General features: G+C 34.8%; 1 protein-coding gene across 1 annotated transcript in view; it reads left to right on the forward strand.

The window, feature by feature from the left end:
• Positions 1-15,309, forward strand: part of NetA (Netrin-A) — a 566,225-nt gene that overhangs the window by 353,946 nt on the left and 196,970 nt on the right. The window contains exon 2 of the mRNA XM_085959389.1: positions 8,790-8,978. Within this exon, the coding sequence (XP_085815515.1) occupies positions 8,790-8,978 (189 nt within the window). The remainder of the gene's footprint in view (positions 1-8,789; positions 8,979-15,309) is intronic.

Consider the following 15,309-nt stretch of genomic DNA (forward strand, 5'->3'; position numbering starts at 1 on the left):
TTTACATTTATTAATTTTTAAACGCATTTATAAAACCATCAGTACAATTTATATCGACATTATTATAGTGAAATATTTACGATAATTATTATATTGATAATCTCTGTGATCCCAAATTTGACGAGAATTAGGCATTTTATTATTCAAAAAATGGGCAAGATTAACACATTTGAAGATAATTCTTAAGATACTCAATATAAGCTATGTATTTAACCATTCAAGTGTGATAAACATCTTACGAATAATGATTGCTTTATAATAATTATTGACCTAAGAAGAAGGTAGTGTTTTTTTGAAATACGCCATTTCTTCTGGCATTCCCCAGTGGTTAAGCTAGAACATACGGCCGTAGCCATAAATTGACAAACCATAATTGAAATAGGGAGTAAAATGATGTTAACGCGCGTGTTTGAACATGTACCGTTAAAAAAAATGGTAAGGCAAACTGATGATTTTAAGTTATTAGTTATTACTCTACAAACAGCTGCAACGGATTAAATCTCAAATATTTCTTATGTACTTAAAATTTACATTTTTTGTGGGAAAAAATTGTAAATACCCACTTTGCCCAATATTACTGACATAAAATCGAATAACTAGTTAATAATTTTTCAACATAATACGATAGCAGAACAAAAAAATACAAATAAAGTTAATCAATTACAATTTTCAACTTCATTTTTTTTCATTTTTTCACAAGTACAAATAGTTGAATAATAAATGCAATGTAGATCAAACATAACTTAAAAAACAAAAACGACACACTTAACTATTCCTAAATACCATTTTCTGTTTTTTGCCCAAAAAAAAATTACAATATTTTTTTTCAATATTATGCTCTGGCATAAAATTTTTCCGCATAGGTATCTGTCAGTATTTTGATTGGGCAAACTTTAAATAAACGTGCCCGAGTTGATTTCACCTTTTCCGATAAATGCACAGCTCGGAGATGGTATTAAAAATGCAAGTGCATCTAAACTATTTACCTTCCTAACTATATTACGATAAAATAATTTAAAAAACTAAAATAATAAATTTAAAAGCTCTAAAATATACATTTATTTATGAAATATGCACTAATGTCTCAAATATGCATTTATTTGCACAATAAAATTTTATTTTTGGATTCTGTGTCTTTCAAAACACATTTCTGTGCAACTCTCATAGCTGTGCATACACCCTAACAAAACATGCACTAGTATAGAAAACCGGGCCCTGGTAATAATATTTTACATAGAAAAATCAACGTGGTTAATATAGATTTTCAAGCGCCATCCCTGTCAGTGGAATATGCTTCGTATTTAGGATAGGTAGATTCGTAGATACAACGAAAAAAATCGTAACCCATTTTACAAAACGGATGTTGCCTAATGGACCACATAAATAACTCGTTTCATTTTGTCTTTCTCGTTTCTCTCATAAAATACTTTTTTTTGAAACGTATTCCGTTGCCTGTAATTGACACGTCGGATATATTGATGTTTTGCCAATAATAGTTGGTCAGCAAATTAATTTCCATCCACAGAAAGGCATGCTATCAATATTACGTACACGCATCATTAAAAAATAATAAGCAAATATTAATAAAGACAGGTACATGTTATATTCACGTAATTCGTATTAGGCAATAGACAGTAGCGACGCGACGTGTGGCGAATAGACGATAATTACATAATACCTCCATATAATTAAAAATAAGTCCGTAGTTTATAGATTGACTCCGATAACAATGCAACAAGCATTGTGTACAATTTTACCTAGGGAAAACCACAAGAAAATTGATAGTGAATTATATTTTAGATTACTTAGCAGTCGAAATACTAGAGAAGAACACAATATCGGCATTTGACATATTCTGTCGTTGACAAAAACATGCTAGACGGGCTACGAAAACAAGCTATTTGGCAGGAAAAAACGCTAGTAAATTTACTTATTCTACCAAGAAGGATGTCAATACCTTTCCTTCATTCCGATAATTGTCAAACTGATGTCACATACCTAAGCACACATTACAATTATATGATACCATTTCACTATAAGGCTATGAATGCTCATATTGTTTAAACGTATTAAAATATGTTGTTCTATTTCTCACCTTACTAAAATGGGTACCGACTTACTTTCATTAAGTATGTATCTGATAGTCAGAAATTTGATGCGCATGAAAATAAACAAACTAAATATCTAGACAAGAAAAACGCTAACTTGGCAACGCTGCCAGTAGACCTTCCCCGATACCCCGATACTTTATCCAATCTGTAGGTAAAGGTATGAAAGGTACAAAAAATGAAAAACTACCCTCGATAGCATCTATAGCAGTCTTGTGTATAGAATAGATACGCTGGAGTCGAAAGGTAAACCCATATTTATATAAAGTAAAATAATTATGTTCTCTACCTCACTGACTACAGTTAGTACAGCAGTTGGAAAATACAACAGTGGCAATACACGTGGAACTACAGGTGTCCAATACATGGCACCGTTATCAATTTTATTGACCTGTGTAATTCACAATGGTCCACAAATTAGTGTTGTAATCGAATCGATGACTTTGTGATTTAGTGGGTTATTAAATCGGTTCGCGCGTATAATTTTCGTAGGTGTGATAAAACTCGCTTTCTCCCAAAGCATGCGGTTCAGAACCTGAAATCAGACAAATCACATTCGATTATTGTTTCGATGGAAGTATCAATTATTTTTTTTAGATTCTAGAATTAGATAATGTGGGTATTATTAACTCCATCTGCATCCTGCTAAGGCCCAGATCTTAACGTACGATATTATGCTAGAATACAGTTAATCTAGATTTATGATGTTATTCAAATAATATAAAGATCTTTTACATAATATTATACTTATATTATACAGGAACTTCTCGACGTGCGTACTTACAGAGGCGCCGATATCCATAGCGATCATGAGTTACTTATTGGAAACATCCGAGTAAAACTCAGTCGCCAGGTGAGGCCTCCAAAGTGCGAACGAATTGACGTTGAGAAGCTCCGACGCCGAAGAATTCGGACCGACTTCGAAACTGCTGTACGAGATAGTGTAGATCGTATCTACGAGCGGCACAAATCTGAATCCGACCTCATTGAGGCGGACTGGAGCCTCATAAAGAGTGCGATTGTGTCGTCGGCTCGTACCGTCCTTGGTACCAGAAGGAGTGAGCAGCCAAAGTGGATGTCTGACGAAACGTGGGTTGAAATTGGTGAACGAGCCAGGCTGAAAGCCCTGAGAGACGAGGAGAGAGACCCCGACCGAACCGAGGACCGCCGGACTGACTACCAGACCCAAGACAGGGTAGTCAAACGATCCGTGCGGTTGGACAAGCGCAATTTTATGAACCGGCAAATTGAAGCGGCAGAGGAGGCAGCAAGCAGAAATGACACCAGGAAACTCTTCCGAATCACCCGTGAAGTCTGCGGCAGGCGACCACCGACTCCCGGAGCCATTCGTGGTCCCAGTGGAGCAATAGAGTCTGACGCAGAATGCGTCAAGAAGATTTGGAAGAATCATTTCTGCGGAGTGCTGAACCGCCCACCCCCCTTGGATCCCTTTGACATATCTGCGGAAGCTTTACTTTTGGACATTCCCCGAGCGACCGACATTTCCGATTGCCCGCCCACGCACACCGAGATAAAATCGGCTGTGAAAAGGCTCAAGAACGGAAAGGCACCGGGGGGAGACGGGATTCATCCTGAATTCCTCAAGTACAGCTTGAGCGCAATCCTGCACCCTATGTTTCATCTGATGACAAAGGTGTGGGAAGAAGAGCGCTGCCCAAGGGACTGGGTGAACGGTGAAATCATCACACTTCTTAAAAAAGGTGACCCTCTAAGCTGCGACAATTACCGAGGCATTACGCTACTCAGTGTTCCGGGAAAGATTTTGGCAAACATCATTTTGATGAGAATAAGGGACCCAATAATGCACGTCCTCAGGAAAAACCAAGCCGGGTTTCTACCTGGTCGAGCGTGTGCAGACCAAATCCACAACCTTCGATGTCTTCTCCAGCAGAGCCATGAGTTGAACAGTCCGATGGCCTGCTGTTTTGTGGATTATGAGAAGGCTTTCGACAGTCCGCACCGCCCCTCCCTCTGGATGATACTGGGAGCATACGGGATCCCTCCCAAGATCATTGCCATAATCAAAAGCCTGCACGAGAATAGCGAATGCTGTGTCAGAATTGGAGACACTGTCACGGAATGGTTCGGGGTCACGACCGGAGTCAGACAGGGTTGTGTCCTTGCACCGTTTCTCTTTATCATTCTCTTTGACTTCATACTACGGAAGTCAATACCACCCGACCGAGGCATACCTGTTACCCCCACGGTGAAGCTATGCGACCTGGAATACGCCGATGATGCTGTCCTATTCGACAACTCAATCGAGGGCATTCAAGAGACAATCGACAGGTTGCATAACAACTCCTCTCGCGTTGGTTTGAAAATCAACGCGAAGAAAACCAACGTCTTGTGCAATAGCACCTGTCCTGATCCAGATTTCCCTCTGATTAGCGATGGACAGAGCATCGAGAGCGTCGACAGCTTCAAGTACCTGGGGGTACACATCACGGGAGATGGCATTTTGCAGAAAGAGCTCGCTATCCGAATGGGAATGGCTGGAGCAACATTCAACTCGATGCGAAATGTCTGGGACTCACGATTGTACTCGGTCAAAACCAAATGCCGCCTATTCGACGCTTGCATTCTGACGGTGCTGCTTTACGGTAGCGAATCATGGCACCTTACGAAGGCTCAGAGCAACCGTATACTGAGCTTCGAAAACAGATGTTTGCGACGAATACTGGGTGTGCGGTGGTATGACTTTAGGAGCAACGAGGAGATAAGAGAACGTACCAAGCAGCCTCTCATCACGCTGAAAGTGAAGAGGCGACGTTGGACCTGGCTCGGCCACGTGCTGCGGATGCCAGAAGAGAACTTTAACCTGGCTTGCCTGTTCTTCAAGCCGACCGGATTCCGGCGTCCTGGAAGGCCGCTAAATACAATCTACAGAGTGTATACGGCGGAGCTACGGGATGCTGGTTTGACCTGGAACGAAGCAAGAAGACTGGCGAGCGACAGGGATTCTTGGAGGCGCCGCGTGGTGTCCATATGCTACAGTTAAGGGGCGGATATGGGCAAAGAAGAAGAAGAAGAAGAAGAAGAAGAAGAAGAAGAAGAAGAAGAAGAAGAAATAAATATAAGTATACTTACATATTATATATATATATATATATATATATATATATATAAATAATGACGACATAGCCATGCGTATTTTATTCGATTTTATTATTATTTTTGCCAATCGATGCGCAAACGGAAATTACGAAATTCGTGCATAAATGACAGATTGCATTGTATAAAAAATCCGACCATGTCCGATCCTAATAGGATCATATGGGCCTCCACAGAGTAGAGGTTTTGTATTAACAGATTTTGTTTTTTTACGAGAAATGGACCATACCCTGACTCACACACAAATTGTAAACAGTATGTTTACTTGCCAGACCCAGGATTCGAACCTGAGACCCACGGCGTGATAGTCCAACGCTTATGCCGCGTGGCCAAAATAACAGGCAAATACTCTTTCAAGAATAATCATTACGTTTAATGTAAATTTATAATTATGGCATAGGTAGGCACTTAGGATTCCGTAATTAAAAATAAAATATTCAACATTATCAAGTTAATTATCGGCTGTCATTCAAATATAATAGCGGCTTGTAATTTTCCCTCAAACACAATCGCTAAAAATGGACAACCTTTCAGTGATAAAGGTTTCAATCCATCCAAGATCTTTTTAACATTTTTGAAAACAAAGAAAAAAATATTCAAAGAACAAAAGATACCTATGCATTCGACTAGAAACACGGTGAAAGATAGAATCTCAAGAACTCAATGGTAATTTTTAAACCTTTTTAATATAATTCTTAAAAACTATTTTTTCAAGTTTTTCGCCATGAAAAACTGCTTGGCACGTCAGTCGAAAAATATTATTTGGGAAATTTTGGCACGCGTACGCAAAAAGGTTCACCAACCCTGTTGTAGCGAAACAAAAATACACATATTTGCGATAACTGATAACAATGAGAAAATTTCAAAGAAAGCATTTCTCTTACATATTATATAAACCAGGGAACTAAGAAATAATGGGAACTGAAATATCTAATGGGTAAGCAGAAGCAGGTAACCGATCTCGAGTAAGGAAAAATACGGAATAAATTTAAACACGTGTCAAGAATACGTTATACGTCGAATACTGAAAACTGCTCTCGGTTTATGTATTTAAGCTCATTTAATATTGGAGTATTACACACACTATTGCACGTCCATAGTGCGTGTTTCATTTTCGTACGACACTCACATTCAAAACCCTGCATCAACATGTGGCGTGTTGAACATAGCCTATCAGTATTCTATTTATTATCTGTTCTGTGATATAAACTGTTGAGTACTAGAACAGCCATGCCTAGTTACAATAATTTAAGTAACGAAGCAGGGGGTCGTAGTAACAAGAACATTAACACCCCAAGCTTTTTGAAAAAATCATACTTATAATAATTACAAGATAAAAAGAACCTTTATATACCATGTTTTTAAATTTTCTGTTGAATCATATAAACTTGACAATTCTGTGTATTAATAAATATTTTTTTTGTACTTGATAGAAATACTGAATAAATATTATAGAATACTGAAATGTCATTTTGACATTTCATATTGATTTCCATAGTAACGCACGTATATATTAATAATTTAGTTTCTAGGACCCCCTTAGCAACCAACAATAATAACTTTCCATACAAAACAGAATTAACTGAAAATGAATTCAATTCTGGTTAAAAATGGCTAATAGTATTAAAAGAATGCATTGTCGTCGTGTTCTGATATATTCTAAATGTTTCAAATGTCTAGCTAGTCGGGAAGGTTAAAAATCTTCAATCGTCCAATACAAATCTTGAACAAACAAGAAAAAAATTGTACTGGACAAACAAGAATACGAGCTTATAAAAACGTGATAAAAATGTAGTGCAACGTCACTGGGTATCAATCCCGGACCCTCTGGAAGAGAAAAGTGGGGTACAGTTTGTTGGCAGCAGTATAAAAAAACTGATTATTTTTTATAATTTATTTTTTATTTTTTCTCACTTCTATCATTGTTAGATGTGACACAATAAAATTTAGACTCAAAGAGATGCAGATCATTTTTTTTGCTTGATTATTTATTTAATTTTACGGGTTTCGTAAAAGATGACATTTATAACATTTTTGCATACTTAGCTTGGCTTGGTAATACGGATTAATTGCTATCTTTAAAAAAAAATATTAAAAAACAGTATCTTGAACAAAATATATTGTAAACCACGTGATTGACTGATTTATGGATGTTTCACACGTCAAAAAACAAAGACAGCCTGTCCGAGTATAAAAGTATTTTAATTAACCGATACGTTATTTTATTAGTGTTACAATAGATTGTGTTATTAGTGAGTAGTTATCTAATGAACCATTTGTACGGTTTTGACGATTTATTCGCCTATTGAATGTAGGGATTGCAATACCGATATTTCAAAACCGGTATTCATTTATTTATCGATACCGAAATACCGGTTTCAAAAATCCAAAATACCGGTATTTTTGGTATTAAGAAAGCATACACGTTTATGTGTTTCGAAAATGAGTTACATGTTACGAGTATTTTGTTCATTACTTACTACTATATTGCATAATAAATTTAGTGTATAAGATTAATGCTGAATAAATGCAAATATATCAATTAAAACCAATAAAGTGAAATAATGATAATACAAAATCCTTCAAAGATACTTCTAGAATTTTCGCGAGGAATTAACATACTTCGAAAAAGAAAACATCCAAGGCAAATATTTCCAATTATTCTATAACTACTATTGATCCATCGTTGATATAAGACCCAACAAACGTTGAATTTGATAGAGATTTTCCTGTGCCTGAACTTATACTATTTGTAAAAATTCTAGCAGTTCTAAAAAATATTATGATCTATACATATTTGCAAAGGTCAACATGATAAATGTAAGTATGTATGTAGGTACTTCAGATTACTATAAGATAGTGTTTCAAATAGATTTCAACGGCTATATTTATTATAGGTAGGTACTTCTGTTTGTCTATAATATGTTTTGATGAATACCGGTATTCAGTAAGAAATACCGAAATACCGGTATTGAAATATTCATTCGGTATTGCAATCCCTAATTGAGTGTATTATTAGTAATTAGGTAGGCTTTTTTACAAACACTTCAACTATTCATCATTTGTTTGTTATATTTTTTTATTATGCTTGACATATCAATGTAGGTGATAAAGTTTTTACCTACTTTATTGTATAAATTTATTATATAAGTTAGAATTAACTGTATTCGTTGTCAGTGGTTACCATTGGTTAGTGCGCACATGCCAGAAGATGCCGAAAGGCAAAAACCAGATCGCAAAAAACGACTCAAATGGAATAATACAAAACTTCAATCATTAGAATTTAAATTCAAATTCCATCAAGTACCCACGGTCGATAGTATTCATAATATGTATAGTTTATTACGTTAGTTTGTAGGAAAGACTTGAATAATACATAGTTTTTTATAATAATATTATGTTACATTTATTTTCAAAAAATATCATTTTTTTTAATTTTAAAAAGTCTGTCGGCCTCCAATTGTCCAATCCAAATATGATTTTGATTAAAGACCCGGGATTCTACGGTTCATACATTTTAATTAATACTTTTCTTCTTTCTTCCAGAATGCAACTGCAACGGTCACGCCCGACGTTGCCGCTTCAACATGGAGCTGTTCAAGTTGTCCGGGCGGGTATCCGGAGGCGTGTGTCTCCGCTGCAGGCACTACACTGCTGGACGCCACTGCCATTACTGCCGGGAGGGTTACTTCAGAGACCCCGCCAGAGCCATTGCGCACCGCAAAGCATGCAAACGTAAGTGCACAGGAATAGTCATTATTTGTCATAAAACATGTTTTTTTCCAGGATTATTTCGACAAAGTATCTAATAATATTACACTCTATAATATAGTGAAAGGTACTATAACCCATGACCGTCTACCAGTGGCGAAGGGTGACTTTTGGAAACAGGTAGTCTGTGGAAAAAAGCACACTTGTTAGATGTATTTTCGGGAAATAAGAAGATAATCCGACATAACTACTGATGAATAGGTAGGTACACAAAAACCGATGAAATTTCAAAAGCTCACTGATGGTATTAAATTAAGCAATTAATTTGAATTATGTATTTTCCTAAATATAAACGCAAGATACCCTCAAAATATATTGAAAATATCCGTTTTTTGAATCTGTTCCATAATAATTTATAATTTAACCCTTAAACTAGACATTTTAAAATACTTATATATTTAAAACACATACTTAGATACAATACCAGATTTCAACTGACATAATTGGCTGAATAAATTGTCTTAGTCTATGAATAAACTAACTGACAAATAAAAATCACGAGATAAATTATTTGTTATTTTTAACGACAATCAATATTTATATGTGATTAAATCCCATAGAAATTACTTTTTCAATTATCTTATAAATTATTTTGAATAAATGTGCACTTACGTAAAATGTAAGCGCTCTTTAAATAGCTTACTAATTTATATGGGCCGCCGCAGACGTCTTAAAATTATGAGAAACAAATTTCATGTAAAAAAAGTTTTAGATTCACGCGAACATAATCCATACAATATGTGAAGCGAAACGAGATGTCGCTTATTTTTTTTAAACCTTCGAGACATGCCATAAATGGTGCTTATTGAAATAGTGGAAAAGATCGTAAAATTAATATGACAATTATACGATAGATGTCGTTGGGCATATTGAATATATTATTATGTGATTATATTATTTAATATGTCAATATAAAATTAAAAAATATTTTTCTTAAGAAGGTAGGCTTTAAATAATCGCCTAGTATGGAGTCTTCGCCACTGCCATCTACATCCAGGCCACGGCATTATATTTATTTTCAATATCCGATGTTAGTGCTAGTTATTGCTTAACTTTGAATGCAATACAGTAACATTTTCGCAATGAATGAACATTTTTGATTGCATTATCTCATTATTAATTAACGTATTAGCATTATTTTTTAATATGATATAATTTCCATTTTCGACAAACCCGATACGATATTCAATTGCATTTAAAGTATAAGCACTAACTTTACTAGCAGTTAGCACTATGAAATTCCCAATTTCGACCAGCGTCTGTAATATATAAATATTGATGGCTAAAAATATCTCGGCATCCGGGAATAAATATCTTCATCTCCCGGGGTCGATCTACTGCTCGATAAAGACATTCCTCTACTTGGTCATACATGATCAAACCGTGTGAATAACAGAAAAAACCTAATGTTAATGCCAGTTTACACGGGCCAAGACTCTGAAGTCAGATTCGGTGTGTCCTCAAATATTACTAATATTGAACGCGCGCTTCGTTTACCTGACAAATTGTAATGTATGTTATAGATAATACGTAACTATTAAAAATAAATAATTACTTGGGTTAGCATTTACTTGGTAGAATTCCATTTTACAAGAAATGAGAATATAAATAATATTAAATTCTACAGGTTTTTTAAAACAGGTTTTGTCGATAGCTATTTCGGTTGTAACACCATTATCAAGACTATTTTGAGAAGTCTTGATAATGGTGTTACAACCGAAATAGCTATCGACAAAACCTTTTTTACCTGTAGAATTTAATAATATTTATAAATATTCATTTCTTATTAAAAATAACATATTATTTTTTAACACGTTTTAAAGTGTATCCCATATTCTTCCACTCTCAGAATTAAACTTCATGAAACTAGATTTTTTTAATAATGAGTGAAACTGTTTTATTAATTACTACAGACGTAGACTATCTTGAGTATGACACGTAATGTTTAACTTATATCTAAATTCATTTTTTTAGTTATGAAGTTTAGAGAATTTATAATGATATATATACAACAATTTGAGCCCTAAAACGCCATATATTGTAATATTTAAAAGAAATGTATGGAAAGTGTTTTTTTGAAACACATTTTGTTTACTATCATGTCCGATCTAATAAGATCATAATAATATATTATGCAGTCGGAAGCCAACAGCGGTGGAGTGAGGTTGTACAACTTCGCTTGCGTATTCGGGTCGCTATTCGCCCGGTTACTCGCGAACGGTTATAAATACGGGATACAACAAAAATAATATTGTTTGTAAATGAATTTGACAATAAACTCAACATGTGTGGTCCCATGTGATTTTGACAATCAGTGCCAGTGCTTGAGAAAAAGTGAAAAATATTTATTGTTGCACGGATAGTGCACTTTGTGCGGGGAGTGCGTCAAACGCTGTGAAGCGAGGGGTTGTCCACACTGTTTTTTGTTCACACTGTTGCGCGAATTCCAAGACCGCGTGAACGGCAAAAGCAATAAAATGGAAAACACCACGATGGAAGTGAATGAAACCAAAAAAACGAAGAAGAAAAGAAACGATGATGAAGAGGAAGTGGTTGGAGAAAAAGAAGAAGAATGGCAGACGGTGACCTCTGGAAAAAAACCCAGAAGAGACTCTGCGGTCACTCCAAAGGGAAACCAAAACATCGTCATGATAGCGACGGGAAGTAAAATTCCATTAAAATTGAAAATAGCGCAGATGCTGCATAAGGCAGGAGTAAAAGTACAGAAAATTTACAATAAAAATTTAAAGACGTACATCCAAGTAGAAGACGAAAAAGAAGCAGATAAAGTGAAACAAGCTGGAGAACTCAAAGATCTCGGTTTTGTGACCAAAGAGAATGACTCCTGCTCTTATGGAGTAATAAGAAAAGTCGATATTGATATGGACCTCCAAGAACTGCAAATGGAAATCAAAAGTGATGCAAAAGTAATCAACCTTAAGAGGTTGACAAGAAAAGGTGATACAGGAGAGCTGACAAAGACCTCGTCAGTCAGTATTAAATTTGGGGAGAAAATATTGCCGAGAACAATTTACATATATGGAGTCTCTTTTGCTGTAGAACCGTATGTATTCAGGGTTATGCAATGCTACAAATGCTGGCGATATGGGCATATCGCGAACAATTGCGGACGTACAGTAGAAACGTGCCCTAAGTGTGGTGAAAACCACAAAACCTGCGAAAAAAATGAGGAAATTACGTGCATCAATTGCAAAGGTAACCACGCGGCAAACAGCCAAAAATGCCCAAAGTGGCAAGAGGAAAAGAATTGCAAAGAAGCAATGAAAAAAATGAACATACCTTTCAAGGAAGCAAAAAAAAATATGTTAAATAATAGCTATGCTGACATATTAAAACAAAAAAAAATCGTAGGAAGAGATGAAAGCGAAACAATTCAAAAAACTAAGGAAAACAAAAAGAAAGAAGAAGCGGTGGTAGAAGCTTCAGGCTCAACAATAATATCTACAGGGAGTAGCGTAAAGCCTACAAAAAATAAGAAAAATTCAAAGGGGAAGACAGAGGTTAACGCGATGGGAGAAATTATGAAAGTCTTGCTGAAAGGGGGAGACTGGCAGCAGATCATTGAACAACTAATAATTAAAGCAGTGGACTGGGTATGCAAACAATTCAAAGAAGGACACTTAAAGGAAATTCTAGGGGAGGTTCTGGAGCAAAATGGATAATAAAAAACAAATTAGGATTTTACAATGGAATGCCAGAAGTATGAAGCAAAAAAAGGATGATATAGAACTCTACTTAATAAGACAAAAAATTTCAATAGCATTAATCTCAGAGACTTGGCTGAGGTCTGAATTAGACTAACTGAAATTCAATGATTACACGATGTATCGAAAATACAGAAGGGATGGATACGGAGGAGAGCGATTCTGGTGCATAAAACACTGGCGTCTAAAGAAGAAAGAAAGAAAGACGGAAGAGCTAGACAAAATAATTATAAAGCCATTTAACAGAATAGGAGTGAGGACCTGATCGAAGGATCCCCTTCTAGAAGAGAAGAGGCGATATGACAGCGAGTCGCAGTCAAAGCCTCGGTAAAATCACAAAAAAAAAAAAAAAATATATTATGCGCCTCCGCAGAATGGAGGTTTTTTTGTTTATACGAGAAATGGATGTTTGTCACTTGCTCTTTTGTCCACGTTTTTTCTTTTTTAACAATTTTCAATAACTCTCCAATTATATTCTTTACAGCTGTACCTACCTCATATTATTGAGCTAATTTAATTTGATTTACTATGCTTTTTATGTCCACCTGTTATTGGGACCATAATAATTTTGTTCTATATTATTATAATAATTATACTTATTCTCTGTGATTGGCCCTGTTGGTTGACATAAATAAATACATTTAAAAATACCCTGACCCCAAATACAAATTGAAAAACAATATGTGCATTTACAAGACCTAGGATTAGAACTAGACATTATAAGCCGACGAGATAAGATTATTAAATAATATCTTTCATAGCATCACATCACATCATATTATTGCAATATAAGTATGCATTTTTGTCATTGTTTGTCAGTCAACGCCAGATTTTTATGGAATCTGTTACATATTATTTATTCTCATATTATAAGCTTGAAAACATGACATTTTTCGATTCTTTCAGTGGTCAAAATCAAATAATTTTTATTCAATAAATAAATATTTTATTTTTAGATGTTTTTGTCTCGGTTTGGCAAAAAAATAATTATAATAAGTCCAATAATGAGAAATATTATTAGCATAGCGAAATGAAGTCCGGGGCAAGTGCCAACAGCTACCCAACGTATCCACCTACAAAGCAAGCCGCAGGTCATCAATCAAAAGTGTTGATGAAGGTATATGAAATATCTCATTAGGTCTCATTAAGGCTGACCCCACTCGCAAAAGTCAAAATGATGATTTATTATTTTATCATAATATATTTTAAATCACTTCTAAGATGAAGTTTTTAGTCACGTCCATATTATTTCTATCAGTTTTCATATTATTATATTATTTGTACGATAGGTCAGAGAAGTGCTATAGTAATTTAAAACCACTACCTACTACTAATTATTCTGCCTCGTAGAGTATTTATTATGCTTCATAACTTTGCACTCCGACGCCAGGATGAAAATGATGTAATATATTCTTAGAATGGAAAAGCTCATCTGATCCACTATTTGAACCTATTGATTTCCTACAACTTGGCTATTAGTTACGAGAAAATAATTTGTATCCAAGACAAATGACGAATGAACCTCTACTAAAGTATTTAGTTAAACCATGCAAATGTAATTCTAACTGCCATACATTATCATGTAGTTAAAATAAATCGTCTTTGATTATGTTTGTATGTGATTATGATGTATATCATTGTGCAAATGTATAAGTAGTGTTTGTAAAAACTGTGATCATGATACTTAAAGCAGTTTGAACAGTTGACTTCTTTTTTTTTAATAAATGTGTAGGTACTTGACGTGGTTAGTGGTTATCGTTATTTTATTTATTCACCTACCTATATGCAACCTACACTGTTTCTGGATTAACCATAATACTAAAACTAATGTCATATGCATAGATATAGTAAATAAACCAATCTGGGTGATTATATACAAAAATGCTAAAAATGATAAAATAATTTAAGCCAAGGAGGATCCTAAGAATCGATTATCTTGAACACATTGCACTACTAGCTATTTTAATTTTTTCAAATGGGATCAACCGTTCTACGACCATGCCGATGGCATGGTACAATTATTGCATTTTTAATCGATCCGTGATTCGATCTTGGTTTTATTGAAGAACTCAGAACATTTTTTGGTGGGTTATAAGAAAAAAATGAATACTTACCTCAATAAAAAAAATACCACTAATATCGCCTGGCAACATCGACATTATATATCTTTGTGACCCCTGGAACCTATTCCAATTGTCAGAATTCGTTCCGCATTTTATGTATACGAAATGTCTATGGGAGCCTGGTCAGTATCAGTATAGTAAAAAGTGCTATAAGTATATTAAAAACAGTGGATATACTATACTATTACATAATGATGTTATAAATTAACCTTATATCGTAATAAATAGCTCTAACTGTTTTCTATTATACTATGTACATATTCGGTTTGTGTTTTTCTCTCTCAAAACGATATAATATAAATTTTATATCTATACTTACATATTATTTTAAAATCTCCAATTTTGGAAAATTCAATATTTAAAAATCTCAATCTACGAAACCGTTATGAGATTTTTCTGATTGTAAATATCAAAAAAATACGAGCAATTTCTTCCTTTGAAGAATTT

The sequence above is a fragment of the Rhyacophila brunnea genome, unplaced genomic scaffold, assembly GCF_057557595.1.
Source record: "Rhyacophila brunnea isolate RB1 unplaced genomic scaffold, BYU_Rbru_1.0 scaffold_9, whole genome shotgun sequence".
Lineage (NCBI taxonomy): Eukaryota > Metazoa > Arthropoda > Insecta > Trichoptera > Rhyacophilidae > Rhyacophila > Rhyacophila brunnea.